The sequence below is a fragment of the Phasianus colchicus genome, chromosome 9 (assembly GCF_987193195.1).
Source record: "Phasianus colchicus chromosome 9, bPhaCol1.hap1.1, whole genome shotgun sequence".
Classification (NCBI taxonomy): domain Eukaryota; kingdom Metazoa; phylum Chordata; class Aves; order Galliformes; family Phasianidae; genus Phasianus; species Phasianus colchicus.
Window position 1 is genome coordinate 26706843 of NC_143444.1, and position 27922 is coordinate 26734764.

The 27922-nt window shown below is 40.6% G+C and overlaps 1 protein-coding gene and 1 long non-coding RNA gene across 5 annotated transcripts in view; one reads left to right on the forward strand and one right to left on the reverse strand.

Annotated features, from left to right (window-relative positions):
- Positions 1-1250: 1250 nt before the first annotated feature.
- Positions 1251-27922, forward strand: part of OSBPL9 (oxysterol binding protein like 9) — a 55004-nt gene continuing 28332 nt past the window's right edge. For 2 of the 4 annotated variants that reach the window (XM_031602338.2, XM_031602350.2), the window contains exons 1-4: positions 1251-1461; positions 10450-10500; positions 14299-14377; positions 25582-25658. In XM_031602338.2, the coding sequence (XP_031458198.1) occupies positions 1351-1461; positions 10450-10500; positions 14299-14377; positions 25582-25658 (318 nt within the window). In that variant the 5' untranslated portion in view covers positions 1251-1350. Of the gene's footprint in view, positions 1462-10449; positions 10501-14298; positions 14378-14651; positions 14976-25581; positions 25659-26903; positions 27013-27922 lie in introns of those variants that run through there. The other 2 variants (XM_031602345.2, XM_031602355.2) reach the window with 2 other exon arrangements.
- Positions 4499-10287, reverse strand: LOC116234658 (uncharacterized). The gene is made up of 3 exons (XR_004168165.2): positions 7159-10287; positions 6365-6462; positions 4499-5141 (listed from the first exon to the last, which is right to left on the reverse strand). It is a non-coding gene; the product is annotated as an uncharacterized LOC116234658 (long non-coding RNA).

Below are 27922 nucleotides of genomic sequence, written 5' to 3' on the forward strand. Positions count from 1 at the left end.
CATGCTTTGTTTGGTCAGTGAAACTCAAAAAAAATGGACGACTGAGGTCATAGGCAGCCTGACAAAAATTGTTATCAAAATGAGCAAACTGGGCTTTAAGACAGACTCACGTATTAGCTAGATTAAACTGGTAACACCACGCATAACACAGCACCAGGTGACTCTAAGGGGCATTTTAAAGTCAAAAATACAAACTCGACTTGGTAACAAACTAGTGAGCAATGTGATGTGTGAAATGGGAGGGTGAATTAGAAATATAGAATCAAACATAGAAACTCTGCCTTGGACTGATTCTTCTTCACAATTGGGGAAACTAAGGTGCTTTTTCTGTTAAAATTACTTTAGTTTAGTAAACAAGCACAGCACTGTAAGACACTAGATCCACTTCAGCTCTACTTTAAAGAGCTCTTTATATTTAAATAATAGAAAAAAATATATTTGCTTGGAAATAAATATTGAAAAGGTTATTCCCAAAATATTGTAAGGTTCACACAACAAACACTCTGCTGCTACGTTGTCTATCCCTAGGGAGGAGCGTAAGTATCTCTATTTCAAGAGACGCTGCGCTGAAGTACAGCTGAAGTTACATATTTATGCTCAAGTGGAGCAGTGCCAAAGAACACGCCTCGCATTTAACAGGAGATTTACTATTGTTCGCAGCTCCAGGGGAATGCATTCCACATTCCTGGAGCAGCCGGCAGGAAAGCTGTGTGCTGTTTTGAGGAGTCACCCTTACAAGGTGACTGGTGCAACGAGTGCGATTTTCACCTCGCACCCTGGATGCTTTTACACACGCTGGTCGTGGAGACCTGGGCATTTGGATTTGACTGGTCAGACCAAGAGGTCACGCGAACTGAGAGGCACGGGGACAAAAACAACAGCAGAAGGAAAGCTGACAGAAGATCAGCCTCCACGACCCTTTTCCCCCACCCAAGCGCCAGAGCGCCACGCCCTTCCCACACAGCCCTCCCTCGCACCTCGCCCTCCGCTTCCCGAGGCTCACGGGGATTCCCACTGCCCACAGCTCACGCTCACAAATTCAAGCTCCCCGTCTGTCTTTACACTCCGCCTTCCCGCTCTCCTCACAGCGCCCCGCCCGCCTCACGGCGCCACGCCACAGCCGTTGGCGGTTTTCCCGCCTTCTCCCCACCCCACCAAGCGGCGCGCGGGCCCGCTGCGCGCGCAAAACCCCACCCCTCTCCCCGCCCCGCCCCCCCGGGGCAGAGTGGCTGCTGGCCCCGCCCCCTCCCTGCGTGCCCCGCCCCCTTCCCTCCTGGCCGCCGCCGTGTCTCTCCCCGCTCCCCTCACCGCACGGGCGGTGCGCGCGGTGGTGCCGGTTCGGTGCCTAAGATGGCGTCTATCATGGAGGGCCCGCTGAGCAAATGGACCAATGTGATGAAGGGCTGGCAGTACCGCTGGTTCGTGCTGGACTACAACGCCGGGCTCCTCTCCTACTACACGGTGAGGGGCAGCGGCGGGCCGGGCGGGCGGGGAGCCGGGAGCCCGGCTGAGGCGCAGGGTGGGGGCGGGGAGGGGACGCGGGGCGGTGTGAGCGCTCGGGCGGCCAATGGGGAAGGAGGAGGCGGCGGGCGCGGCCAATGGGGTGGCGCTGCGGGGAGATTTATCGGTGGGGGCGAGCGGCGCTGTTATTGTTGGCGGCCGGCGCGGGGGTGGGGGCGGCCCTGGGCGGGGCCGTTGTGCGGGTGCGGCCGTTGGCGCTGAGGGGCGTTCCGCCGCCGCCGGTGGTGGCTCCTTCAAAGCCGTGCGCCTGGGTGCTCTGGCACGGCTGCGGTACCGCCGTGTGCCCAGTTCGCTGCCTTAGCAGCAGGGCGCTTCCAGTTCGACGCTGACTTTGTTTCCGTCGAAGGCTTCCCGCTTTTGAACGCGAAGTGTGTGAAACAGCTGTGACACAATGCGTTTCTTGCCTCTTTTTCTGTGTTAACTGCTGACTGCTGGCTTGGTCAGCTTCTTACGTAAAAATGGCATCGTTACAACTACTTTCACAGCACGACTAAACGTAAAACTTCTGCTCCCTAAATCTGAATTTCCAGCTCTGCTAGGGCAAAGTTTAGCTTCCCAGCTCCACGAGTTGATAACTCAGCTTAAACCAGTTATAAAACCTAAAGCAGCCCTGATTCAAAACTTTACCTGCATCTGGGATATGATGGAGAAATAAAGGTGCCTTTATGGCTTTTTAATGGCTGTCCATATGTCGGCTGTTTGAGGTGAATCACTGAGTGAAGGTCCAAGGTGCAAAGTCTTCTTACGCTCAGCTGTAGAAGTAGAAGCAGTCACTGATGGCTGGTGAATGATAATTCTGGTTACTGCAGCGACTTTCTGTGGTCTTCACCAGTTTAATGAATGCCAGGTCTGAAATCTCATTACTTCCAATGGTTAGCTATCCCTACGTACACGTTACACTTCAATATAACTTAGCGTGTACTCTGTTATTTTACTGACTTTTAGTTCTCATAGTAACACGTTCCTTTTCTCTGCCCTAAAAGTTCTGCTTGGGATCAGAAGATCAAACCACGTTCCCTGCTTTGTGCCACTGAGTCCAGCAGTTAACCGTTCCTACAGAATGCTTTCTGTGTGGGTCTGCAGAGTACTCCCATTTAGAATGGTAGTTTCCAAGATTGTGTTGAATAAGCAATAATAATTAAGAATATTAGGAGTTTGAGAGCTTTATGTAGGAAATGGATGTTCAGAGATTTTTGCCTGTGTTTCTGTGTATGTGTGCTTGTATTTTGAAATAAAAAAGCTTACCTGTGTGATGAAGTACATGCAGCTGAGCACAGTTTGCTCTGAGCCAGTTTCAGCCTGAAGCAATACAGTCTGTGTGTGTAGGTGCAGCTGTGTGATTCTGAGCCTGAAACTGGCCTTTCCTGATGCACGGGTGGGGTATTGTGATTGTTTCCACCTGGCTGCATAGGTGTGCAACTGGAAATGACTTGGCTGATAGCTTACAGTTAACTCATCTACTTTTACCTTCTTGTCACCTCTTACAGACACCTTAGCCTGTTTCAGTCCAAAAAGTTGTGCACGCAGGAGCCTTCTCTAGCAGGTGCAAGAGGCATTTGGCAGGGCAGCTGTGAAAGCTGCAAGGCATTGATGTCTGGTGCAGCTGAACTTTTCACTAGTGAGAGGTACAAAAGAGTAGATCTGTTCCTAGGCGTGTCCTCGTATGGTTGTATTTCATCTTCTTGCGTAATAGTGTAGAATAGGCTGCAGAAGAGTCCCCTTCATGTAGAATGAGCATTTAAGCAGAGCTACTGTACTGTAGTATTGCACCTACATTAGGATGCCTTTTCTTTTGCTAGCTTGAGTAGTTATTAACCTAAATATGTTTTGAATACATACATGAGGAACAAATGAGTTCAATTACATTCACATTCCTGATGTGATAAAAGATTTCGAGGAGTAAGGCAAAAGTTCTTACATCAAGTTTGCTCTTTTCTGCTTTCTTTTTCTGTAGTTTGCAGTTTGTTTTTATACATTTCTCAACAATTCTCGTCCTCAGTTTTGCTTATAATTGTATTTGTGTGAATTTATTTATGAGTGATATATTCCAGAGAATATGACCTGGACTTGCCATGCCATCCAAGTATTGATCATCTTTACATGGTTTTGCTCAGATAAATGATTTGTCTAGTAGCAGTAAATGGTTGTTGTTTTGTTGTTGCTGTTTTTGTTTTGTTTTCATTTTAAGGAGCGAAATATGAAATAAATGACTGTGTCCCATTTTGGGTCAGTTTGGTCAGTGGTTTGACAGATTGTTTTATTCCTTTAACATTCTTTGATTTGTGAATCCACTGTTTCTCTTAGAGGTGCAGCAAATGCAAGGCTACTGAAGCACTGCATTTTTTCAGAATGTAGCTGGAGGCACTGGCAATATTTAAAAGAAAAGCCTCCAAATAGATCATCTCTGTTGTCACAGGAGTTGTAAAGTTGTTCCTTGAGCTGGAATACAGCTGAGAAACAACTTTCTGCTGATTTGTTTTTTTCAGTTGAGTCATTCTGTAGTTTTCTTTCTGCATGTCAGTGTGAAAACGTGTTGGCTTTGTACTGGCAGGGAATGTGAAGACAAAGAAATCGCTATGGAGGAAAAGGGAGGTGAAAGCAATTTGCTTTTTGTTGTGTTTTCTGACAGCAGTGCTGTCTTAAATACGCAGCCCTAGCTGTGGTTGCCCTTGGGGATCCTGTAGCAATAATCCAGAGAGCCCCTTGAGGTTGAAAGTCTGATTTAAAATTCTTGTTTCATCTGTATTCTGTAAATAAATATTTTAATTGTATGGAAAGCTGCACTGACGTAGCTGTGTGAACAGTGCTAACAGCAAGGCTGGGATACAGGGGGGGCAGTTCCTTAAAGTACTTTAAAACTTCATAGCTATTTGAGGTATTGCTGGAACTGCTGCAGACTTTACAGCTGCCATGAGTAGAGACTGAGGGTTAAAGAAAAAAAAATCCTGTGTGACAGCTCCATAGCGTACATTTTTGGAACCAAATTGGGTAGCTTCCAATCATTTTGTAGTTCTACCAATAAGTTCCTAAACAATAGATTTGAATGCTTAGATATTCTGTTGTTGTTGCTGTTAGTTGTTCCATCAAAATACTTTTTAAAACACATGCTTAAACCATTTCAGGAATAAAATCTGTATGAAAACAATTGGTAGGAGGAAGCAGTTGTGATGTTGCAACAGCATTTTTCGTCTTATGCTTTTAAAAGATTTCTGCTGCTTGGCAACTTAGTCATTGTGCTGCCTTGAAGAAGTGATTGTGGAGTGTACGATCCAGATGTTAAGGAGGAAAGTTCAGATTTTGCCACGGTTTTGTGAATCTTTCTTTGATGGTAAACTGAAAACAAATCTCATTAAATTGATTTCAAATGATGCCTCTGAAGCTGGAGCCATGGCTCAGTGCCCCAGTATTAAGAGACTTTCAGTTGAATATATTTTCCTGCTTTTTCCAAATACGGTTTCTCAGTCAACAGCTTTGTGCAAAAATCTGAGGAAAGTAGGAAAAAAAATCTGCTTTTGTACAGACATATTTTTAATGGAAAGTCTCTGCTTTCCATTCTGAGCTGATGTGACGAAGTTTCTGCAATAATTGGTCTGTCACATGCACTGCAAACAGCTCTGAATCTAAAAAACAAAGTTGTAAGCAAAATACATGTAATAAGAAGATAGTTTTGAATTTACAGATAGGATACAAGTCTTAAGGTGGCTGTTACTCAACACTAGATTGAATTCTTTACCTAGTTTTAACTATGTATTTCAAATGACCTAAATTTTTACAGGATTATAATTTACAGAATGGACTCCTTATAACAAACAAAATACATACCAATTTGTCATTCTTATGCTGTGTTCCTATGCATCTGTTTTCCTACTTGTCTTACACTTGGATGTCTAGCATATAAGAGCATATATATAAGAGCATATATAACTCTTTTAAAATACACAGATACAGCTTTGCCTTGCATATCCTTTAAAGCACTCTTTTTATAAAGAGAAAATTATCCATAAGGAATTTGATAGACACTGTATAGTTCTATAATGTGAGAATATTCCTAGGAGTTAATGTATATTTAAACTTGGAAATATTTTTTCATCATATGTAATAACTCTGCCTGTGTAAGTTTTGTCCCCTAGAGGACAGGGGTGTGGGAAAAGGAGAAGGAGGTATTTCCATCTGCTGGTCTTAGGTGTGTGGTAACACTTCTCTTCCTGGGGGTTTGAAGGTTGGGAGATACATCACCAGTTTGAGGGTGATAAATCAATCTGTTGCCATAATTCTGCCTGTAATGTAAGACCCCTTACAGTTGCACAGATTTTGGTATCATCAGAAATGTGGTCTTTCAGAAATCTGTTTTTTCTCTTTCTCAGATAGCTAGGGTTTCATGATTGGCACTGGATTTTCCTCCTGGGGAGTATATTCATGCAAAGAATTGAGCAGGACTTATTTCCTGGAAACAAAGAGAGGTGATTTCTGTGTGACACCACATGACTTGCTTTCAGTAATGCTTCATTAATACTGTTCTCTTCAGTATTTAGACAATGTGTCTGGTTTCAGTTCTCCCAATACTTGATCATCACTTTGTGCTGCGTGTCTGTGGTGTTTCTCATCTGCTATAAATATATTGTGCCTGCTCAGATTTGTTTAACAGCATCTGATGGGGGTAATTTTGTATTGGTGCTCAGAACTGCATGTCACCTGCCCTCCCAGAGTCAGCTGTGTTGTCTGCTCTGCTGATGTGATAAGTGGAGCTGGGTGCTCATGCAGGTTCTGAACCAAGATGGGATGGTTTGGTGAAGCAGTAGCATGCAAGTCACGTGCTAATTGTGGTTCTGGAAATTCTACTTACACAGAATACTAAAAGCAGTTCAATACTAAAGTTTTCCAGCTGATAGAAGGCAACTTTTCTTCTGGTGCTCATTGTCATCTTCAGCTGCCGACATGTTCCTTTCAAAAAGCAAATTGTAATATTTGCTTAATCTCTAGAAGTCAGTTGTCGCAGCCTTTATGTCAGTGCAAATTAATATATGCTTGTGTGCTGTCAGGTGAGAAATGTGTTGATTTAATGTAACTGAGACTCTAAACACTTAAGAAGTACAGTGCTTCTTAGAAGTTTTTGCTTCTACTTGCTCTTTGGAGGTGGCTGAGCTTTTGGTTCCTGCTTTACAACTGTATCCACAAAAGTCAAAGCATTAGCTCAGCAGCTGCCTGTAGTTGGTTTTCATTTCAGAGCATGCAGTGAGATGAGCTGAGATCTCAAGAAACTTTGGGGTGTCTTTGCCACTGTTCCTGTAAATTTTTCCTGAGCCAGAATGGTTAAAGTAGCACTCTGTAAGCACCGCCAACCCCAGCTGTTGCTGTTAGATGTCACTGCTGCCTCGGTGCTCGGGGAGGCCCTCCTTTGAGAGGGTCAGCTAGAGGAATGGTCTGGGGGCTGTGTGTTGAGGTTTTTGATTTGTCACATTTTATTTTGGCTTGAATAATGAATGTTGCCTTAGCATTTGACAAGAACAATAGCTGTTATACAAGCGGTCCTGTACACGTAGTTAAACTGCAAAAAAAAGTGTTTATAAATAGACCTTGTTTCACATTCCTCCTCCCTAAAGGGAAATAAGTGATGTTATTGCTCATCTGTGTACTTACCTTAGAGATTTCTTTGGCAGCACCGTGTCAAGAATGTACTTGTTCAAGAACCTGTGCCTGAGAGGTTTTGGAGGCAGACAGCAATGGGATTTCATATTGAAATCTTTATGATGCAAGAGCTGAAACACAAATGAATAGTTCTAAAGACGTGAAGGGGGATTGAAGGCCTTAGGGAGGGCTGGATAGGGATCTTAACTTTGTTTCATTTTGCTTGTTTTTAAGTAGATCCAGGCAATATTTTCATTTCTTGAAGAAGATGTAGCTTGCATGAAATGTTGTATGTTAGGTCAGTTCTTGATCAAACTTCACTGTGCGAATGTCAAAAAGAAACTGAAGAAGGACAGATTTTTCTTCTTGCAGATCAATACACTCTCCATGCAGTAACATCGTATATCTTTCTTTGTTTTTATGAATTTATATTTGAGCTTCAGCTGAGATTTATCCCTTGTTGCCTTCTGCTTGTAACCTATTCAAGTCTGTTATCAGAAAAATCAGTACACAGCATATGAAGGTTTAACTGGAAATGTCGATTTAACTAGTTTTAAAACTGATCACTGAAAAAAAGATAGCTGCATGTTAAAACTTATATATAATAAAAAAGGAAAATGTGATTTTTTTAACACCTATTCCTAGAGCCTATTCTGCTGTATGAGATTTTGTTCAGTGCAATGGAACCATTCTTCAGAACAGTTACAGGGTGCTTTATTTATTCAGGAATTCTTGATCAAGCATAGGGCATGTTGACAATCCATGCCTAATGTTCTCCCTTTCAACCAAAAGGTAAAACTTCCAGCTTTAAGGGGTAGCTGTCCAAGTTTTGTTTTTTGTAAAAACTTACTGGGAGTAGAGAGGGGAACAAATATAGAAAAATCAACTGATCTATGTTTTAAAGTCCTCTTCTGCAGCAATGAGTAAAAGAGAGTGCGCAGCGCCATTAGTGAGGATAGCTGCATGCTTCAGTTTGGGTACTAGAGGGATAGGTGCTTCATTCCTTCAGAGTGAATTAGATTTGCTGCTTCATTGTAATCATGTGAGACAATTAAAGCTGTGTCTGAAGATGGGGAAATGGTCAGTATATGGGTCCGCACTGAACCTGTGATTTATCTTGTGAATCTCTTTGCAGACTAAGAACATCACGTGCTGTAAAATTTAAGCTCAATTTCCACTCCATTAAAATATGATGTACAAGAAAAGTAAAGGCTTTTATGGCACCTTTTGTGGTTGAGTTTCTAATCAATCTGTGCAAAGAAGGTCAGGGTTGTTAGGATTCTGCCCTCTGTTGCACCAGGAATTGCTCATATCATCGTTGCTTTCAACTGCTTCCAGAACCTGAGCGGGACCAAAGCTGGTGGCACCAGCGTGGTGCCTGCCTGCACTCCGCACTGCCAGCTGCCGGATTGCTTCTCCTCTTTCCTTCCGCTCATTTGGAGGTGCACCTTCAGCCTAGGTATTATTTTCTTGCTGAGCTCATGCCAGTATTTCTTCTGGAATCCACTAGAGGGAGCAGTAAGCTCTCGGTAGTGTTCTCCCATTTCAGGAGTGCACTCCTGCAGTGAGCATAAAAAACCGTGCGTGTAAATGTACTCTACTGAATTGTGTCCCTAGTAACAAAAGCTTTCCTTCATTTGAAGTTCTGACTACTTGTGGGGCAAAAGAAGGCGATAGCAGTGCCTTCTACTGGGATATAAGCACTACGGAGCAATAGAAGATGACAAAGAAACATTAGCTCACTCCTATCATCAACCACTGGCAGCTCAAGAGGAGTGCAGTCTCAAGGGACACGCTGCTCCCTCGGCTGCCAACCCTTAAATGAGGGTGAGGGGGGTGAACTTAGCCTTCACCCCTTCCAGTCACTCAGATGCATTGTGTACACCCAAGCTCCCTGGGTTGGCCATGCCTTCTCACCTGGTGCTCAGCCATTGGTTCAGGCCATGATCATGCATCACTGTATTCTAAATTACCTTTAGTGAATAGGACTTGCTGTGACTGCTTCGTGATTTCCACGAAAGAAATAGCTGTAATATAGCTATAATGGAGCTATATCTCTCAAACGTGTGGCAGATGAAAAGTATTTTATTGCTATGAAGACTGATAGTTCTGGTTCCTGTCTTTTTTTCCCCACTAAGATCAATCTGATTTTGTTGTCTAGTGGCATCAGTGAAAATAGAGCTGGTCATAGTCACAGCCATATATTGTCCAGAAAGAAGCGTTGAGATACTGTTGGAAAGAAGAGAATGTTTCAGAAGATGACAGCAAGAGAACTTGTTCATATGATTGCAGAGGTAGCAATGTTTCCATGACCTGAATGAATGCAGTTTGGCTCACCGGGTGGTAACAAAGAAGGGGCTGTATTGGGCCAGAATGCCTTTGTAGCTAAGGCTGCAGTGGCATGCAATACATCAAATGAAAAACTGAAGGGGAAATAACTGAAAAACAGATGTTTTGTGTCTATAAGAAGGCAAAATATTTAGGACTCCTCATAATGTTTCCTTTTTCTTCCTTTATCTTAAAGGATTAGTGTGTGTGTTATTTGAGCTTGCCAACGTTGCCCTGTAACATTTAAAATACTGGTGGAAAGCTGCTGACAAACTCTATCAGTGGTTGGAATAGCTGGAAGTTTAGAACAGTTTCAAGCTAGAAGTGGGTTGGATATCTGTAAGTAGATGGTCCTTGCCTCAAACAGAGACACTAAGGAAGAGGTTCAGTAATTTACATGTTTAGGCCCTGATTGTAGATGTAGGAATCCTGTTTTCTTATCTGGAATCTGATCACTTAAATGGTTCTAAACACAACTTTTCTAACTCTTGGAATAAAAACAGGATGTAATATCTAGGAAACAGTCAGAAACTTGTCTGAATATGACATTTATGCCTGTATATAAAGGATGATAAATACAGAAAACTTTCTGATGGAAACATAACTTGATTTGTACAAGGGCAGGAAAATACAGTACTCTGCCAGTTTCAATATTCCCTAATAAATGACTTTCTTCTCATCTTCCTACTTTCTGTAAAGTAAAGTGGTCTGCATCTTCTAACTATTTCTTCAAGATATCTACAGAACTTTTTTGAAGCGTGATATTCTTGCTTTTTGAAGCAGAAATTCTTCATGCTGTGGTGCTGCACTCTCTTTTGTATCAGAACTAATCTTGGAAAAGAGATTGTTCAATCAGTCAATAAAACACTATATCAAGCTATCTTTTTTTTCTGTTCTTGATTGTCTTGAACAACTTTCTCCTTGCAGTTCTTACTAAATTTGTTAATCCACTGTTCTGTTTTCTCTTTCTTTCAGTCAAAAGACAAAATGATGAGAGGATCACGCCGAGGATGTGTTAGACTGAGAGTGAGTATTATTTTCTTTGGTACTTAATGTCTCACTGTGGATAATATGATCTAGGGGAGAGAACTGCAAGGAGACTTGAGGTTTTGCTCTGTTGCTGACTCTGCAAAACACTGAAGTAGTGAAAGTATTTAAAGAAAGAAAACAGTAGAGGTCAAGTGACATGCTAGGCTAATTGCATTCTGTTATTGGACTTGATGATCCTTATGGCTCCCTTCCAACTCGGGTTATTCTATGATATTGTATAAAAGCATTATGTGCTTAATACATTGTCTAAAAAGCATCATAGGATGAAGTACTATGGGTTAACAATAAAATGCTGCAATAAAGTTGCTTTTTGCAGTTCTCAATTCATGTGAATATAAATATATGTAGATATAAGTTCTATACCTACAGAAGTTATTGCAAAACTGCTTTCTTTCTGTTCTTCTGATTATGCTTTATTCTGGGTAGTTGTGTAGTAATGCCACACAGCTAGTTGTCTGTACAGAAGGAAGACAAAGCACTGGAGTTCATGAGAGGGAAGAACAGAAATTTTAAAAATGTCTGCTGAGAGAGGATAAAAACTTGCGAAACAGAGGTAGGAAGTAGGAAAGCTGAGTGTTCCCTGTTCTGGCTTGGGACATTCTGTGGCTTGAAGTGACACTACTGAAGTGAGCTGGGAATGCTGTAATGGCTTTACGTGTGCTCAGTTTCTGCTTTCTGAAACTTCTCTTTTGCTATGTTTTTTCCCTATTTCTCAGAGAATCTCTGGCTCCAGTATGCTTTGTTAGGAGCTGATCTAAACAGGATGGATAGGTCAGAAGGGTAATGGACATGAATGGGAGCATTTTGAGTCTTGAAGAAAATATAGAGAAGGTGATCTGTGGCCTGACAAAGAATCTGATGAGTGTTGCAGTAGAGCTCTGCCTTTTTAAATTGCAGTTATTCATTCCTTCTGTTGTAAATGCTTTGTGATCTTCCTATGGGCCTATTAAAGGGGTCCCAACAACCTTAGTTAGGCTCATACAGAGAATCCCTGTTCATCTGCATTTCAGATGATTTTATTGCACTTTTCTCTTTTTAGTGTATTGGTATCATGATTATTACTTCTTAAGGGTAATACAAACTCAAACCACTTTTTGCAACGTTACATTTCTAAAGCTTTGTAAGATTGTTTTTTGCATTGTGTAGAAAAATTTAGTCTGAAAAACTATATCTGCTTTAATAGTGTTGTGTGCCTGTCAATGTGGAGGTTGGCATCAGCCTGTCAGTTTAGGAAGTATTAAAAGTGAACAATCTGTTCAGTATTGCATTATTCATTTTTACTTGTATTTAAGATAAAAGAATCCTTCTCTCTTTCCCCATCTGCCATGTTCCCACCCCAGATTACTCTTAAGAATTTTGCAAAGATTTGCTGACTCCTTTCTTGGGTTTATTTTGTCAGGGAGGAAGGGGTCTTTCTGCTTTTGTAACACAGCTCTTCTGGCAGATGACAATACCAGGACCTGAACAGATGGGCTTCTGCAATGTGAAATTCTATCAAAGAGGTTTTCTGTTTAATTGTTGATTTGTAACTGTAGGTGTGAACATAAACAAACATGTGATTTCTAAAGTACTTCCTTTTTTTTCTGGAATGATTTTTAAAAGCTTCTTCCTTGCCTTTTTTTTTTTGTTGTTGTTTAATACCCATGCTTTGTAGGCTCTGAATTTTCACCTTCAAATTCTGTCTTTTTTTTATTGTCATGGATTATTTAGGAAGGTGTGTTCATAGAAGAATCTATGACATCTGTACTATGTTTGAATCCTGCCTAAGCTTTCTGTAAGCAGAATGCTTTTGGCTGATCGCTGGTGCACTGCATGATTACCAGATAGTTCTCAAATACAAGGCATTTACTGCAAAAGTAATGCCTCCTACTTTACTGCCTTGGCCCATGAACATGTCAGAGGCAGATGTTTGTGGTAAGGCAGCAGAGTTTGAGCATCCTTTCCAATATTCCATTGTATTTTTTGCCATTCTTTCCAATATTCCATTATATTTTGTTTGACAGATGGCAGTGGAGGGGTAGTCTGACAAAATGATGTCTGACATGGAAATGCATATGAAGCAAGGATGTGTCATTGAATTCCTCCATATGGAAACAGTGGCACTCATTGACATTCATCAACGCTTGCTGAATGTTTATGGAGACCAAACAGTGGATGTGAGCACAGTGAGGCTGTGGGTGGTGCATTTCAGGAGTGGCAATGTTTATGAGCAAGGCATGCAGGCTCTTGTTCATCACTGGCAAAAATGCTGATGGCGGTGACTGTTGAAAAATAGTGTTTCATAGCTGAGAATTTGCTCTATCAAACAGTGTTATTGTGCTCCTTGTTGTAGTTTCCGTGGAAATAAATGGGAGAAATTACTTTTGGAGTGACCTGTGTGTAATGTGTAGTCATCTGGTTGTTGTAATGTATTGTAAAAGTATTCGGAATTATCCTGGCTAGGCTGTGCTTCTTGAGGTACCTCTTGTTTAGTGATTGCAGAGCTGTCCTTGAAAAATGTGCTTTTGGAGAATTTAAGTGGTGCACTAATGGGAGTGGAGGGGAAAATGTCTGGGGATCTCCTTGCCTGCTGTGTAGTCTTGAGTTACACATGGTTGGTGCTGTTCTTGTATAGGATCTGTTCCTTCCTTCCTCTGCCCTGTGGTACCTGCAGCCAGCCCAGCAAAAGGTGTGGATGCCATAGAGGAGCTGTGAGGAATGTGTGCAAATGAAATTGACAGAGATCCCCCCCCCTCTAGACCTGTACCAAACTGATTCTGATCTTTTGGCCAGCCCAGCGCTCACCCCCTCCTCTGTTGCTGACACTTGTTGGAGCTGACTCAAGGTGCTGGTGCTACTGTTACTTGTGGTGTCCTTGCACAATAAGGGCAGGATGTACCCTTTAAACATGTCCACCTGCCAGGGATGTCTTCCTGATTTGTGGGAGGGGGGAAGGACAAAACAGAATGTGAGGCTGGATCTCTTGGAGAAGGAGGAAAGAAATTAAGTAAATCCTTTGGGGATTTTTGAGGTATCATGAACTGCATGTCATAATTTGTTTGGAGTTGATAGATGCCTCAGTGTCTTCCTCCCCTGGGTGAAATTGTGCTATTTATTATGTATTTTTTGGAGGGAAATGGGTCAGGAATGGCAGAAGTGGATGGATTTGGAAATAGCTGAGCACAGATCGCCTTTATCTAATTTTCACATTCCCTTCTGACATGTCACCACCAATAGGAAGACAAAGCTAGCAGCCTTTGATGCATCCCATTGAGTTATTGTTGGTATTTACTCGGGGACTGAGAATTAGATCATGCAGTGTACCACTGACACAACATGCTGGGACAAATGCATTTTGCTGGAATGATTTTTTTATAGACTGGTAGATGAAATTAGGTCAGGAGAGAAGAGTAGCAGCAAATTAGTATTTTTTAGACATGGAGAATACTTAAAAAGTATTGCTCCCCACTTTTTATAATATAAGTAGAAATGTAGTAGAGAATAGTAGAATATTGTTTATTATAATGATGCTGTAGGATAAAGCCACCATTGCAAAGGTAAAAGATTTACATTATCATCCAGCAAATCACTAAGTTTTACAAATATTGTTTTTTAATTCTATATTCTATTAAAGAGCTGACTTACAACCCTTGATTAAACAGGCAGTCTGCTCTTTACAGTACTCGGTGTGCTTACAGTTAGTCAAGGCTTTTTAAATTCCAGTGGTGTAGTGATAGAGTGTATGCTGCTGATGTCACTGCTTGCCTTATCAGGATTTTGTTCTTTGTTTCACAGGGAGCTGTGATTGGTATAGACGATGAGGACGACAGCACCTTCACAATAACTGTTGATCAGAAAACCTTCCATTTTCAGGGTGAGCTGACAGAAGGGATTGTTTTTTTTTTTCCTGTAATAGATTCCACTTGTATTTGATGGATGATTTTAAATGTTTGGCAACAGAACAGCGTAAATGAGCACGCTGAGAACATTCTGGATCCAGGGGTGCTGCAGGTTAGGCAGGGATTTACATCTGCAGTGGATACATATATGCTAGAAAGAGACTGATTCTGGCAGGATTTGGAGATTTAAAATACAAAGAATAAATCACTCACTGGGAGAAAGTAATGGGCTTCTGATTATGGGTTTTGCTTACTGAACATTTCTGATCTTCGTTATCAAGATACAGGGATGCGTTTTTATATGAAGAGAATCAAGACTGGTCGGCAGGTTGCAATTTGTATCCAAATAGAACTTAATGCTCAATTATGAGGAGACTAGAGGCAACATTTGGTTTAAAGGTGGAGCTTTGCTTCAAGATTTACCAGCTTGCATTCATTTCATCTACATTTCTGTGTCTTGTCTGCCAGTCACCATTTCTCTGCTATTATCCTTTTATTCACATTTACTAACACCAATGCCATCTGCCACTGCTATGTTTCGTCATTGCATGCTATGGTTCACCGGTAGAAAGGGTAAGGTACTATTATATTGTTATGTACTCCTTAAATGATTTTATCTGCAGCAGTAGAACAAAATACTGTGATGATATTGTCTGCATAACTTCTTTTTTTCCTGATGTTAGAATCCTGGGGAAGTCTGATTAAAATAATGTTTGGCTGATGTTTGTTAGTTCCTTTGCTTTTCCTCCTGTATGAATTAGCTGAAGTATTAAATTATTTTGCATAGAGCTGGAAACTAAATATCCAAGAGGCACATTAGCATGTAAGCAGTTATTAATTTTTATAAACTGAAACAGTTCTGTAGCATATATTGTATTGTACATATTTTTAAAATCAGTGATTTAGAAATGGAAATTATCGTTAATCCTTTTGTGTTTGTGTGAATATTTCTGATGATAAATATTTATTGTACACCATGTTGTCGCTGGAATCTGTATTCCTTATGCTACAGTTCTTTCTAAATGCTGCTGCTGTACTCTGGCTTTTCACTGCATTAAGCCTCATAAACATGCCTTCATAATGCTGAGCTAACAGTAGTACTTAAATCTACTGTTCCCAAGGATAACTGATAAAATGCAAGGTAATTGCTAATGCAGTAATGGAATGCGGCACACTGGCAGTCTTTCAGTACTGTGAAGTTAAATACTGCTGAATATTTGATAACTTGATAGTGGTAAATCTAGAAATCTCTCATCTTTAGTTATTAAGATAAACCCTTTGTAATATGGCTCTGACTTACAGTTATATTGTATGGACTGTATTCACTACTGACTAGCTAAACGTCTTAGAAGATCGCTAGTATTTGGTATACAGTGTTGTATACCAGATACTGCTGTAAATAATATTGCTAATTTTTGAACACTAGTTTTGTCACGTAACATCTCATGCTTTTAATTTTGATTTGTGTGCATTTTATATCAAGTCAGTATGTATGCATTTTTTAGTGTAAAACTAAGGTCTTGTACAGTATTTTCTGTTACCATGTTATTAAACTAACATCCCTGCCATCCAGCAAATTGTAAGGGTGCTAGCACAGTATTAAAATGTATGTCTGTACAGTGAAAATGTGAAAATATAGGTAAGATACTAGTGCTGAGATATTTTGGTATACAGCATCCTCTGTGGAACTCTGTCTGTAGTTCTTATGGTCAATGTAAATGCATGCTGTTTGCCTCATACAAAGTTTGTTTGTTTTGTTAAATTCAGTCAGTATTATATAGGCTTCAGTTATATGAATTATAGATCACTGTTAGATATGGATAATTATGCAAATACTACAGTATGTATTCTGGGACTACAGAGGATGTAGAACAGACTTCCAGACTACATGCAGTATTGCTAAGAATTTCTTTCTATGATTTTTATTCATGATTCAAATAGAACTTTTGTTCTGTGAGATGGTCACAGCTGTAAATGTATCCACCCTTTGTAAGAGAAGTCTTGTACAAGAGAAGAGAGTTTCAGAAACAGCAACTTTCAAAACATACAGTATCTTCCTTCTTATCACTTTTTTTCACTCCCAAACACAGACAGAGGTCCAAACAACATGGGGTCTAGTAGGGAAAATGTCAGAGCTTTAAAAATACCAAGATTTCAACCATCTGCTGACCTGTGTGTAAGTTAGCGTCCCATTGCAGGGGAACAATTTCTCTCTAATGCTCCAGAGGAAAAATGTTTTTGTGTACTCATACTTTTCAGTACCAATTGGTGAAAATTTGGATCTTCTTTTCCCTCATTGAAATTTTGCTGATGGGCAGTGATAGATTTGAAGGAAACAAAGGAAAAAATTCTTACTGGATTTTGTATTTCTTAATTTCAGTTGCTTAAAATTGCACATCAGTCAAACACTCCAGAGTTTTAAGTAGCAAGATGAAGGCTAAGTAAGTCATTTAAAGCTGGCGAGTTTTCACAGGGATGTTGTTTCCATGTGTGTGAAACTGAATTTCTGAAGCACTAAATCTCCAGCATCCGTCTCTAAGATTTGCCTCCTGTGAGGCAGGGAATCCCAAGATTCCCTGGATCTTGGGAAATTCAATCTTTCCAGTGTGTAGTTTGCACTTTGTTGCTGCTTGAGACAGTCTCCCCTGTTCTGCTTGCAGCCAGGCTTTTTAGTGGCCATATTTATATTGAGAACTAGTCAAAGTTGAGAAGTTTTTATTGTGAAGAAAGTGCAGGCTTTGAATGGTGCCTGCAAAAATACCAAATGGCATCCATACAATGAATACCTGATTATAAGGGAAGGAATGGAATTGAATACATATGGGCAATAAAACAAACAGCATCTTTTGATTTTACTGTCAGCGCAATTTTGGCTCTGCCATGCAAATTATTTCCCTATATATATTGTTACACATTGCAGTATTGGTACCTGTATACATTGGTACCTGTAGTATATTGCAGTACTGGTACCACCTTATTCTGTGGGGTTGTAAAGGAGGGGCAGAACATTTACAGAAATTTAAAAATATATTTCAGAGTAATGTATTTCATCTCCTGATTGGTCTCCTTGTTTGGTCATAATATATTATATAGTTTTGTGACTTTATTTTAAGGCTTCCAAATGAGGTAGATCTTTAGGCATTCATTGCCTCATGGGTTTGTTCAGTTCAGATGGACAAATGTGTTCAAGTAGCTGAAGACATTTGGGATAATATTGTTACTTTAATGCACCTTCCTGTCAGGAAGCTCTTTCTTGATACTATATTTTTTCGTGCTGCAGTACATATCCCTGTTCTAAATGCTCTGTAACCTTCAAATGCTGTGAGTTGTTTTTCCCATTTAATATCTTCGTATAAGCACCAAGTTATAAGCACTTCCAACCTGGAAAGTAAGCTCTTCTGTCCTTCATACCACTGCTGCTCTTTCTGCTCACAGGGATGCTCATGACTTGAATTCAAAAGTTCAAGATAGTTTGCCAAGTGTGTTCTTGCCCTCTTGATGTTCAAATTGCTATCCAACCTGAACCAATCACAGCTTTTATTTGTATTGAATTACTTCACTGAGCATACATTATATTCAGAAACAAGAATTCAGATTTCTCAGCACACTTCCTTGGAAGGCAAACAAGTCTTGTCTGTGCTGCTTTGTGTGTGTAATAAAGAATTGAAAGATGGGAGGTGGTCCAGTGCACTGATCTGAGATGATTTTGCTTTATCTTTTGTCTCTCCTTTCCTATTCCTGCTACAAAAGTAATCTGAGAGAGGAAGCAGGAATTTTGCTGTGCAGCTGATTACCCATTATGTGAGTTCTGTCAGCTGGTAAAGGTAGATTTTTTTTTCCTTCTTCCCCATCCTGACCCAGTTTCTAGTTTATTTTGTGGTGCATAATGCATAGCATCCCAGCTGAGAAACGAGGGAGGATATACATAGCAAAAGGTAGTGCTGTAAATGCAGGGAACTTTTCTTAATGTGTAATACAGCATTTACCAAGGGTATCCCGGGGCCCACAAAGGCCTTAGTGTTGAGCAGTGTCAGAATTTGGGACTGTATTTGTGTTAAGCTGTCAAAATTAAGTCTAGTTGCTTTAGATCTGTGTTTCTGTACTGCTTGGGGAAATGCTCAGTATTTATAGCTTCTTGTAAAACTTTACCATTGTCCACCACATGAAGTACAGAAACTTGCCCCTGTGGTGTAAGAAGGCAGTTCAGTCCATCACATTACCCCATTTAAATGACACTTCATGAATTGCAGCCTTACCCCTGAAAAGAGCTTTTTAAATTTTATCTGATATGGAAAAATGCCTGCCAAGGGATTTTGGTGTAAAATCTTCTTGTGTGCTGGTTTCCTCAGTGATTTTTGTGTCTGTTATGACTGCATCATTTATCCTGACCTACCATTTTTCAGGGCTTTTTGGGGGTTCCAGTGATGCTGAAACAGCAAATCCCTCTCTATTCTTTGCTCAACAGTGCTATTGCAGTTAAGAGGAAGAGCAGCTATGTAAGGGCAAAATTTCCAGACTTGTCTCTTTGTACATTTACAACAGAGCTGTGCTATCTGACCTTCTCTGTTCTCATGATAGAATAGCTCTGCTTTCTGAACCTGACAAGGTCTGTGTTACACGGTGTTCTGAGGCTGACACAGTCCTCCTCTGTTTGGCAAAACTGCAAAAATTCTCCTGAGAACCAGAAGTAGGTTTAGTTTTTGCTGTGTGATTTTTTCTGACATCCTCTCTATTCGCTCTATCTGTTGGTTTTTGTTTTTTTTTTTCTCACTAAATTCTTTAGTAACATTTTGGGAAATCAGAACTTGTGACCAAAGTGCAGGGAATGGTGCCTGGCTCTGCTTTTACTGTTTCATGCCATTCCTTTTTGCACCCTCAGCATCCTGTATTACAGTTGTCTACTGTTGAAATCATTTTCTTATCATACCATAAGTTTACCATCTTCAATGGAGCTGCCTGCACTCAGTTTTCATGGTGGAAAATTTTGAAATTTATGTGAAAATTGGGAGTAACAAAGGAGATAATACTTTGAAACAGTATCTGTATGTGTGGCACTTTGTTTTATTTATTGTATTTATGTATTTATTGGTTTTTACTTTTGGAACCAGTTGGAATCTATTATCTGAATTCAAGGTATGATACGTAGCAGCTGTTTTGAAAAGGAGCTTTGTGAGTGTGAGGATGGGGGAGAAATAGTCAGAAAATGTCTCATAAGGACAGAGAGATACTGAGAAGTTCAACATTTTCTTCTGTTTTAACAAGAAATTCCAGGTTTGACACTTGGAATTGATGCTTCCTCGTGAAAAGATAGGTACCTGCAGGTTGTCTCACATTGAAAAATGCTTGATTAGTACTTTACAGATTGTCTGTGAATTCCCAGGGAGAACCAATAGCTTCCTGATCGTAGATTGTTACAAAAGTTTCTGCCTGAGGCTGCGTTTATGCAGTGATTATAGAGCTCACTCAAAAAGCAACCTGTAAATTTGATTCCAAATGACGGTGAAGCAATGGGGAAGTTGTAATGAGGTAACAGTGCAGCAGCACTTTAACTGATTTCTTAGGATCTCAAATAAAGCTTCTTAATACATTGCACACAGGAGACCATTTGGTGCTTTTTCTTTGGACAAGATTAGACTTTGTTTATCTATAGTAACTGCACTGGAGTCTTCAGTGGGTGGAGGGAAAACAGAAGGAGGGTTGGTTTCTATGAATGGATGGAGAATGGCATCAGGAGGATTAGGAGAAGCGGAAAGAATGATTGTGACAGCTCCAAAATTATACAGAGGGAATAAGGCACTGAGATTGTGTTCAGCCTCCTGATAGGTGTGAGAACTGTGTGTGTGTTAGAAGGATGCACATAAGCAATGAAATAATGTAAGGAACCCTGCTTCATCTTGTGTCTTTCTATGGTTTAAAAGGCCCTCAATGACTTTAAAAAGCTGCTTAGTTAAGCACAGAACAGCCCTTTGACATTGACTATGAAGTGTGACTTTTCCGCGTTATTGGGCACTACTGATAAAATCTCTCTATTGAGATTGGTGGTAAAAATCCTATTGATCTCACTATAAGAAGAATCTCATGTCTGTCATCTGGACATTTTTGTGTAAGGCTACTGCAGTACTTCTGACCCCAGGTGAGAAAATATGGAATTTTTGTGTCAAAATCAGTGGAAGTTTTGTCTGAATTAAAGACTGCATAATTGACTCTATTGACTCTGGGTGTAATAGACTTTTTTTTTTTTTTTCACTGAGTTCTGCCTGTAAGTAGGTCACAGTGAATGAAAATAAAGTATGCATTTCTCTCAGAGACAGTATGGTGTATTTATAAATAACCTTGTGTTTTTATAACTAAATCTTGAGGCTTTTTTTTTATCCTGATGCCCATGCAGACACACACAGGAAAATGAAAAGCACCAGCTTGCTGATTCTGAGGTGGTGTTTTGTATTTTCGGAGTTCCAAGTACTGCTGTGCATGACCTAGAAATGCTGCTGGGAAGCACGTATTATGGAGAGTTGTCAAACTTGCTTATATCTAATCTTTAGATGCTATCAAGCTTAGGCCAGAAAAAGTAATGTGTTACATTGTACTTTAACATTTGGTTAAACACATACAACCTCTACACAACAAGGCAAATATAGGAACTCTAAATTGCAATATTTATTCTGTATTTGGGAAATTATATATTATAAAGGCTGAGAGCATTTCACGTGCCACCTTTTCCTCATACTATAGATTATTTTTTTAAAACCTCTGCCACATCCTGCCTGGCAGTTTGGGAGATTCAGAGATATAAGAGCTTATTTTGGGCTTTGTGAAGCATCCTTTTTCTGAACGATAGAAGGCCCTCAGCAGAAGCCATAATTCTCATCTTTAGTGCTTTTAAATGGAATCACAAGAAATACAGTTTGTACAAATATTATTATCATCCTAAATCTCACTGCAGTGCGCTTGCTTACTGGTTAAGCGTGCTTCTCCTCCAGATCACAAATAGGGCTGTGGTTGCTTTAAGGACCCAGTGGCTGGCTATGACATGCCTGAGATGTCGCAATGAATTATGCAGGTAACTTTCGAAGGATGTGCTGCAGACTCAAAGGATTAAAAGGTTAAGCATAAGGGAACAAATTGTAATTTCTCTTCTAAGTTCCAGTTCTAATAGAAAAATGTAACAGGAGCTTAACTGGCACAATCGTAGTAAATTTGCAGTGTTTCAGCCTTCAGTGATTCCTGCCTCTTGCACAGAGCAGTGAATGTATAGCTGTGGATTTAGCTGCTTCCATTTGCAGATGTTCAGTGGCAGATTACAGTAAAAACTGAGGTAATGATGCTTGCATTTAAAATAGAGAAGAACACAGGGACTGGTTTTGTTCTCTCTACTGCAGATAGTACACATATTTTGGTGGGTAGCTGATGCCCAATACCATTTACATTTGGCTGACAAGGTAACTACTGTATTTACCCATTGGTCTAACTAAGGCCACAGCCCATATTCATACAGTGATGTGGGCTCCTCTGTTTCATTGCTGTTTCCAATTAGTGTAATAGCATTTCAGTAACCTTTCAGCAGCTCTATTCAGCTTTTAAATGCCAAAGAGTTCTCATTTAGATATAGTGTTCCTTGTTTGATTTTATAACTGTCAGTCTAGCTAGAATCAGCTTAGGGAGAGTACCTCATGTCTCTCCCTTGTTCCCTACCCTTCATCTCTTTGTCAGAGCTATTTTGAGGAGGGACCAGACATTGTTATTCCACATTTAAAGATGCATAGGTAATGGTGACATTCCCTGGTCCTGATACTTATTGCCTTATCCCAAATATGTTGGCAGAAAGAAATTCTGGAGTAAAATTTCCCATAAGAACTGGAGCAGAGGGGAATGGTACTAATTTTAAAATGGAGCCAGGTCAAAGCATGACAAAGGTCAGGCTGACTTCAGGGTGTTTGTGACAGGAACACTAAGGGATGGAGACTAAGGAGCAGGGTGAGTCTCCTGTCAGCTGAAGAAATCCTCCAGCATTTACTGGTGCAGAGCAAGTGCTACACAGTGTGCATCACAATCTTTTTAGCTGAAAATAATTGGGAGTATTTTTATTTTTATTTTTTCCAAAGCGAAATGCAATGAATAGCCAGCTTTTCCTATAGATAGATGGATAACGATCTCTGACCATTGTGTGCAGATTTTTCCCATAAATTGTTTCTGAGTATGTTAGCTAATCTCTTTTTTGAATGTTCCCATTGATTTTTTTTTTTTTTTTTTTCATCAGCGATCTTTTGGCAGCTGTTCAGTTCTAAATTGCTTTTACCATTAGGGAGCTTTTACTTGCACCTAATCTCACTGCAGCCATTTTGATTAGATTTAATGTAACTTCTCTTGCAGCTTGCTTTACTAAAATCTGTAACCTACTGCTTCTCCATGATTTTTTTTTTTGAAGAGTGTATAGAGGAGAGCTGGAAAGATCCCTTAATGGTGAGAAATGGTCTGAAAGTAAGGTCCTGATCAGAAAATGCTGACAAGGTTACAGTACTTTGTGTTTCTGTGCAGTAAGCTGTCTTCTCATGGTGATATTTCTGGGTTTTTATGACAGAGACATTGTCTTAGTAGCAAGACTGATGAGGTCTGTTCTCTTTACCTACAGATTGATCATGCTATGCTGTAGCGTTGACTTTTCTCGTGTATGAGGAAAAAAATATAGCTTTTTTTTTTTTTTTTTTTTTCCTTCAGCTGAGCTGTGGCAAAAACAGCTGTAAGATGGGCTATTCAAGGAATAGAACCTCTGAAAGTTCTGTTTGTTTATGAGCATGGGAAAGAGTTCAGTTTTTGAGCTGGACTGAATAGTTGGTTTTTAGGTCTTCGCTGTTGCTATAAGCCTTCTCTGTTCTGTGAGTACAGCACTTGATACACAATTCTAAATGTGATAACCTTTATTAACAGGCCACTGTGTATTGAGATTAGTGTTTAACTAATACAGTGACCTCCTTTTGCTGGCAGTCTGGAAGGTCATAGGAAGTCTGCTGCAACACAAAGATTAATTCACTGGTCCACAGCTTAATTGTTCCTTTTTTCAGTTAAAATAGTCTCTGCAAAAAAGCATGAACACAGGATTGTTGTATCACGTAATTTGTGAAATACGTGCCAGTCTGGTCCAATGACTTGTGCCACAGTTGTCTAATAAGGTGTTCTTTAGGACCAGGACACAGTTATGTGAAAAACACAAACAACAGTGAAGAAAGCAAGCCTGAGAATCCTTACATAGGCTGAAATATGTCAACCACTGCCACAGAGAACATGCATTTGAAAAGCTGGCAAAAAGCAGGCTCAGGGGTCTGCTCTTACTAAGAGAGCCAAAGGAAAATAACAATTCCAGTTAACATTGGAGGAAAATGTACCTGATCCTGAAACAAGTGCTGACGTGTAAGCCGTGCTAGGAAAAGAACAGGGTGTTTGTGTGCACGTGTGCTTTGGTAAAAAGAAACCTGCAGCTACCCCCTGCCAAAGGCAGGAGATGATTCTTCTATGGATTTCTGATTTTCCTTCCCTCACCCTTTCTACTGGCCAATGAAATATGCTCTAAGGGAATGGATTTGAGAGAAAGTAGTAAATATTTTTTTCAAAGGAAATTTTATTTTAGAGATTTGGGAGACTTATGGTGGTATTGAGCACGGATGGGTTTGGGCTGCAGAATTCTGAAGAATAAAAGCAATGGAAGCAGAAGGATGAGAACGGTGAGACTGAAAATAGCATTTTGAGGCTGGAAAGTATATTTCAATATAATAACTTAGGGATATTTTTTCTAACCTTCATAACAAATAAGTCAGATAGGAATCACAGTTCTCGGGTGTCTCATAGGTGTTAGCTCACTTCAGCTTTCCTTGCTTTTAGCAGACTTCCTGTTTCTTGTAAGCACCTTCCACTTGAATGAGGAATGAGAAACAACTGCCAGTAACCATTCTAAATCTGTACAGAGGCCAGTGTATCTACTGTCTGCATAAAGCCTTAGGATTCTTTTTCTTATGCACCTCGTGTCTGCTTACTCCGCCCCTCAACTTTTTAAACACTCTTCCAGCACAGCAAGGAGCTCTTTGAGACCAGCAAAGTGAAGATGTCACATCTGGATTTGTGCACGTCTGTATAGATACACTCTAGATTATTCTTTGTTCTTCAAGGCTCAAAGTTATTACGTGCATGCTGACGCGGAATTTTAATGGATAACTCAGTACAGGTTGCTTGTAACTAAGAAAATGTAAAATGATTTAATGAATTGAGGAAGTGTCTGTGCAGACTTTCTTCCTGTGTATATCCCTAAAGATGGACAAGGGACAAATAATCTCTGAAACAGAAATAAAGCAGAATCACTCTTATGTGATATTATTATATTTAAGTTATTCTCTCCTTCTATCTATATATATGTATCTGTTGAGCAGAAAAGCACACACCTCTTTAAAATGGACTTAGATTAAAATAGGTTTGTTTATATAACAAGTCATTTCTCCATTGTAAGTAATGATGAAACTGAAGAAATGCACTCCTGGTGTCAGTGATACAGTAACATGGTCATTTTGTCCTCTCTGCTCCCACGGTGTTAAGTCATTCTTTATAAGCATACCTTTCTGATGGGCATTTTTTGATTGAGAAATCCAAGCCAAATATTTGTAAAGAGAACTGCAGCCCTGACAGAAGTTATGCTTAGAAGAGTCTTGTGCATGCAAAGCCTCACTGAAGTGCTCTGTGATGCTGTCAAACATCTGCATACCTGAACGTTGTTGCATCTAAATCAGCCTCAATTTTCATTGCTATTAAAGGAATATTAGAAAAAGTGGTTTGAGTTAAGATAATCGGTTGTAAACAAACTTAAATTCATAAGAAAAGGAATAATTAATTTTTATCTTGAGCAGGAACTGAGTATGGAGAAAAAAATTTCTACAAAGCATAGATTTTTTTTTTGCCTACAAGATTACTTAAAACATCTCTTCAGTAACACAGATGAGCACAGTAATGTTATGGAGCTGTAACCATGGAAAAATAAACAGGATATTAAGAAAACCGTGGAATTATGTCCATGATAACTTAAGATAAATATTATAGTTTTGCTTCCATATTTAGTGAGAACATCAGATCTGTTTGCTTATGGCTTTTAGTACATAAGACTCCATGTAACTTAACAATATCTTTTGACTCATTTTTCCAGCTCGAGATGCTGATGAGAGGGAGAAGTGGATTCACGCTTTAGAAGACACCATTCTCCGCCATACCCTCCAGCTGCAGGCAAGTTTCACTTTCGCTCTTACTTTTTTTACTTCTCAGAACAAAAGTACAGTGGTACGACTGCTAATATCAACCAGATCTTGCACATCTGCTTGTTCTATGGCCTGTGCAATCAGACACAGTAAGATATCAGTATGAGTACCAGAGATTAGCTTCTAATCTTCCTGTTACTGTTTTCTTGTCTTACCATTGTGAAAAGTCAGCATGAAACTTCTCTTCATTAGTTGGTATTTTAATTGGTTCCAGACTGATAGTCACACACTTAGTTCTTTTTGTTTGTTTTTTTTTAAACTGAGAGTTGGTCCTTTCTGAGTTAAGCAGAATGAGATGTCTGGAAGACTGATGTATGTTTGTGTGCCATCTCATTTTGAAATTAGAGCAGTAACATTGAACCTCTGTATGAATAACAAGAATGGCACTTTGAATCCACTGTACTAGCTGGATGTTGGTAAGTCTCTGGTTTTGAGAATGGATGGTGAGCAGAGGGTGGTTTCTCAGCACTGTCCTACACTAGAGCACGTCTGTGAGCCTCAGTAATCCCTCAGAAACCCAGAGGTCAGGGAGGGATTTTCTCATACCTGGTTTGTCTGATGACAGTGTAGAAATACAAAGGAGGTATTTGCTGTTTGTACTGAATAAAGGTTTAGAATGTTTTGAGTACAGTGGGAGAATTGTCTTAAAGGCTGTCATTGTATAAACATAATAAAATCCTTAATGTCACATGAAAGGGAAGGAGCTTATAAAGACTGATTTATGTGACATTTACTCAAATTGAAGAATTAGAGCAAGCCTGAATTGATCCCACTTGTGTTTTCTCAGTCAGTTTACTTTAATTTCCTGCTAAAAAGTGGTTGGCAACGTTTTGGGTTTTTTTTTTTTTGCCTAAAGAATCTTTTCGTATTATTTAACAGACCACAAACAACTAAATTATTACTTTACCTAGTAATAATTTGAGGGAGTAAATAAAATCTGTGACTAGTAAGAAACGTCTTCAGCCTCTGAAATAAATTCAGCACTGAGAGCAGGACGTCACGGGCCACAGTACTGCGTTCGCCGCTCGTTTTCAAGAACCTTTTCCGACATGCCGGCTATAGAAGCCGACACGGGACGAATCCCCGCTGCAGCCCCGCCCGCGCCGCGACACCCGCCATTCCCCGCGGGGCGGGGCGGCTCCCGGCGGGCGGGCAGCCAACCCGCGGCCGCTGTTCCCGTCATGCGGACGGCGGGGCCGGGGCCGCGCCACGCGGAGTTGTTTTCCCGCCCCTCCGGAGGCGGCGCTGTCGGGCCGGGCGCCGCGCCAGCCCCGCCGCTCCGCGCCGCTCGTGTGACCGCTGCGCGCCGAGGGATGGCCGGTGTGAGTACGGGCGGGGAGCGGGGCCGTGCGGAGAGGATGCCGGGGGCCGCCGGGGCCGAGTCCTTCCTCACTGGAAGCCGACTCCGCCCCGAGGGCAGCGCCCGTGTTCTACGGTCGTGTCCGGGTTCTCCACCCGAACGCCGGTGGGCTTCCCCGATTCTTTTACTTTCTCTTATTCGGACGATAAAGACAAATGAATTGTTCGAGGAGGGGTTGGCTCCACAGTTATGGGGCTCAGAGTGCCGTTACAGAGAGGGTTTTCTGTAAAGGTGTTTTTTTAGGTGGCACGGGCGGAAAAGTGGATCTCTCCACTGTGCGCGTAGTTACAAGAAGTCCATCTATTTTTGCCCCCAGTTATATACCTCTCTTCATTCCTTCATCAAATTTTCATGCAGCTTCCAGTACCTTGTGAAGAACCCTGCTTGGTCTGGAGCGTTCAAGTACAGAAAGCGAGTCTTTAACTCTGGTTCAGTTCATTTTTAGCATGAAGCAGATGCCTGCTAGGCATGGGGCAGTTTGCTGAGAGGAGGCAGTCTGTGTGCGAAGCTGGTCGGCGAAGCGCAGGGAAGTGGTGTGAGGTGCAGAGCTGCAGCGCTGCCTGGGTGCTCCTCGCTCTGGTGTAAGCTTGCAGGCTTCATTTGGCCTCGGTGTCCTGTGTTGTTCTTCAGGCTTTAGAATGGTTTCGAAACACTTGAAAAAACTTGTGAGAATGAGCAACGGTCAAGGAACTGGGAAGAACTGAGTCATAAATACATAGAAATGAACACAGTGACGTTTGCTATCCAGAGGGATGACAGTAATATGGTACCAAATGGAACAAAAATGGGAAGGAATCATTTCATATACACTTGTAATTTCTTTTTGTCTCAATTTTGAAGCTGAAATCTGTTGTTTTCCTTGCTTTCTTTGT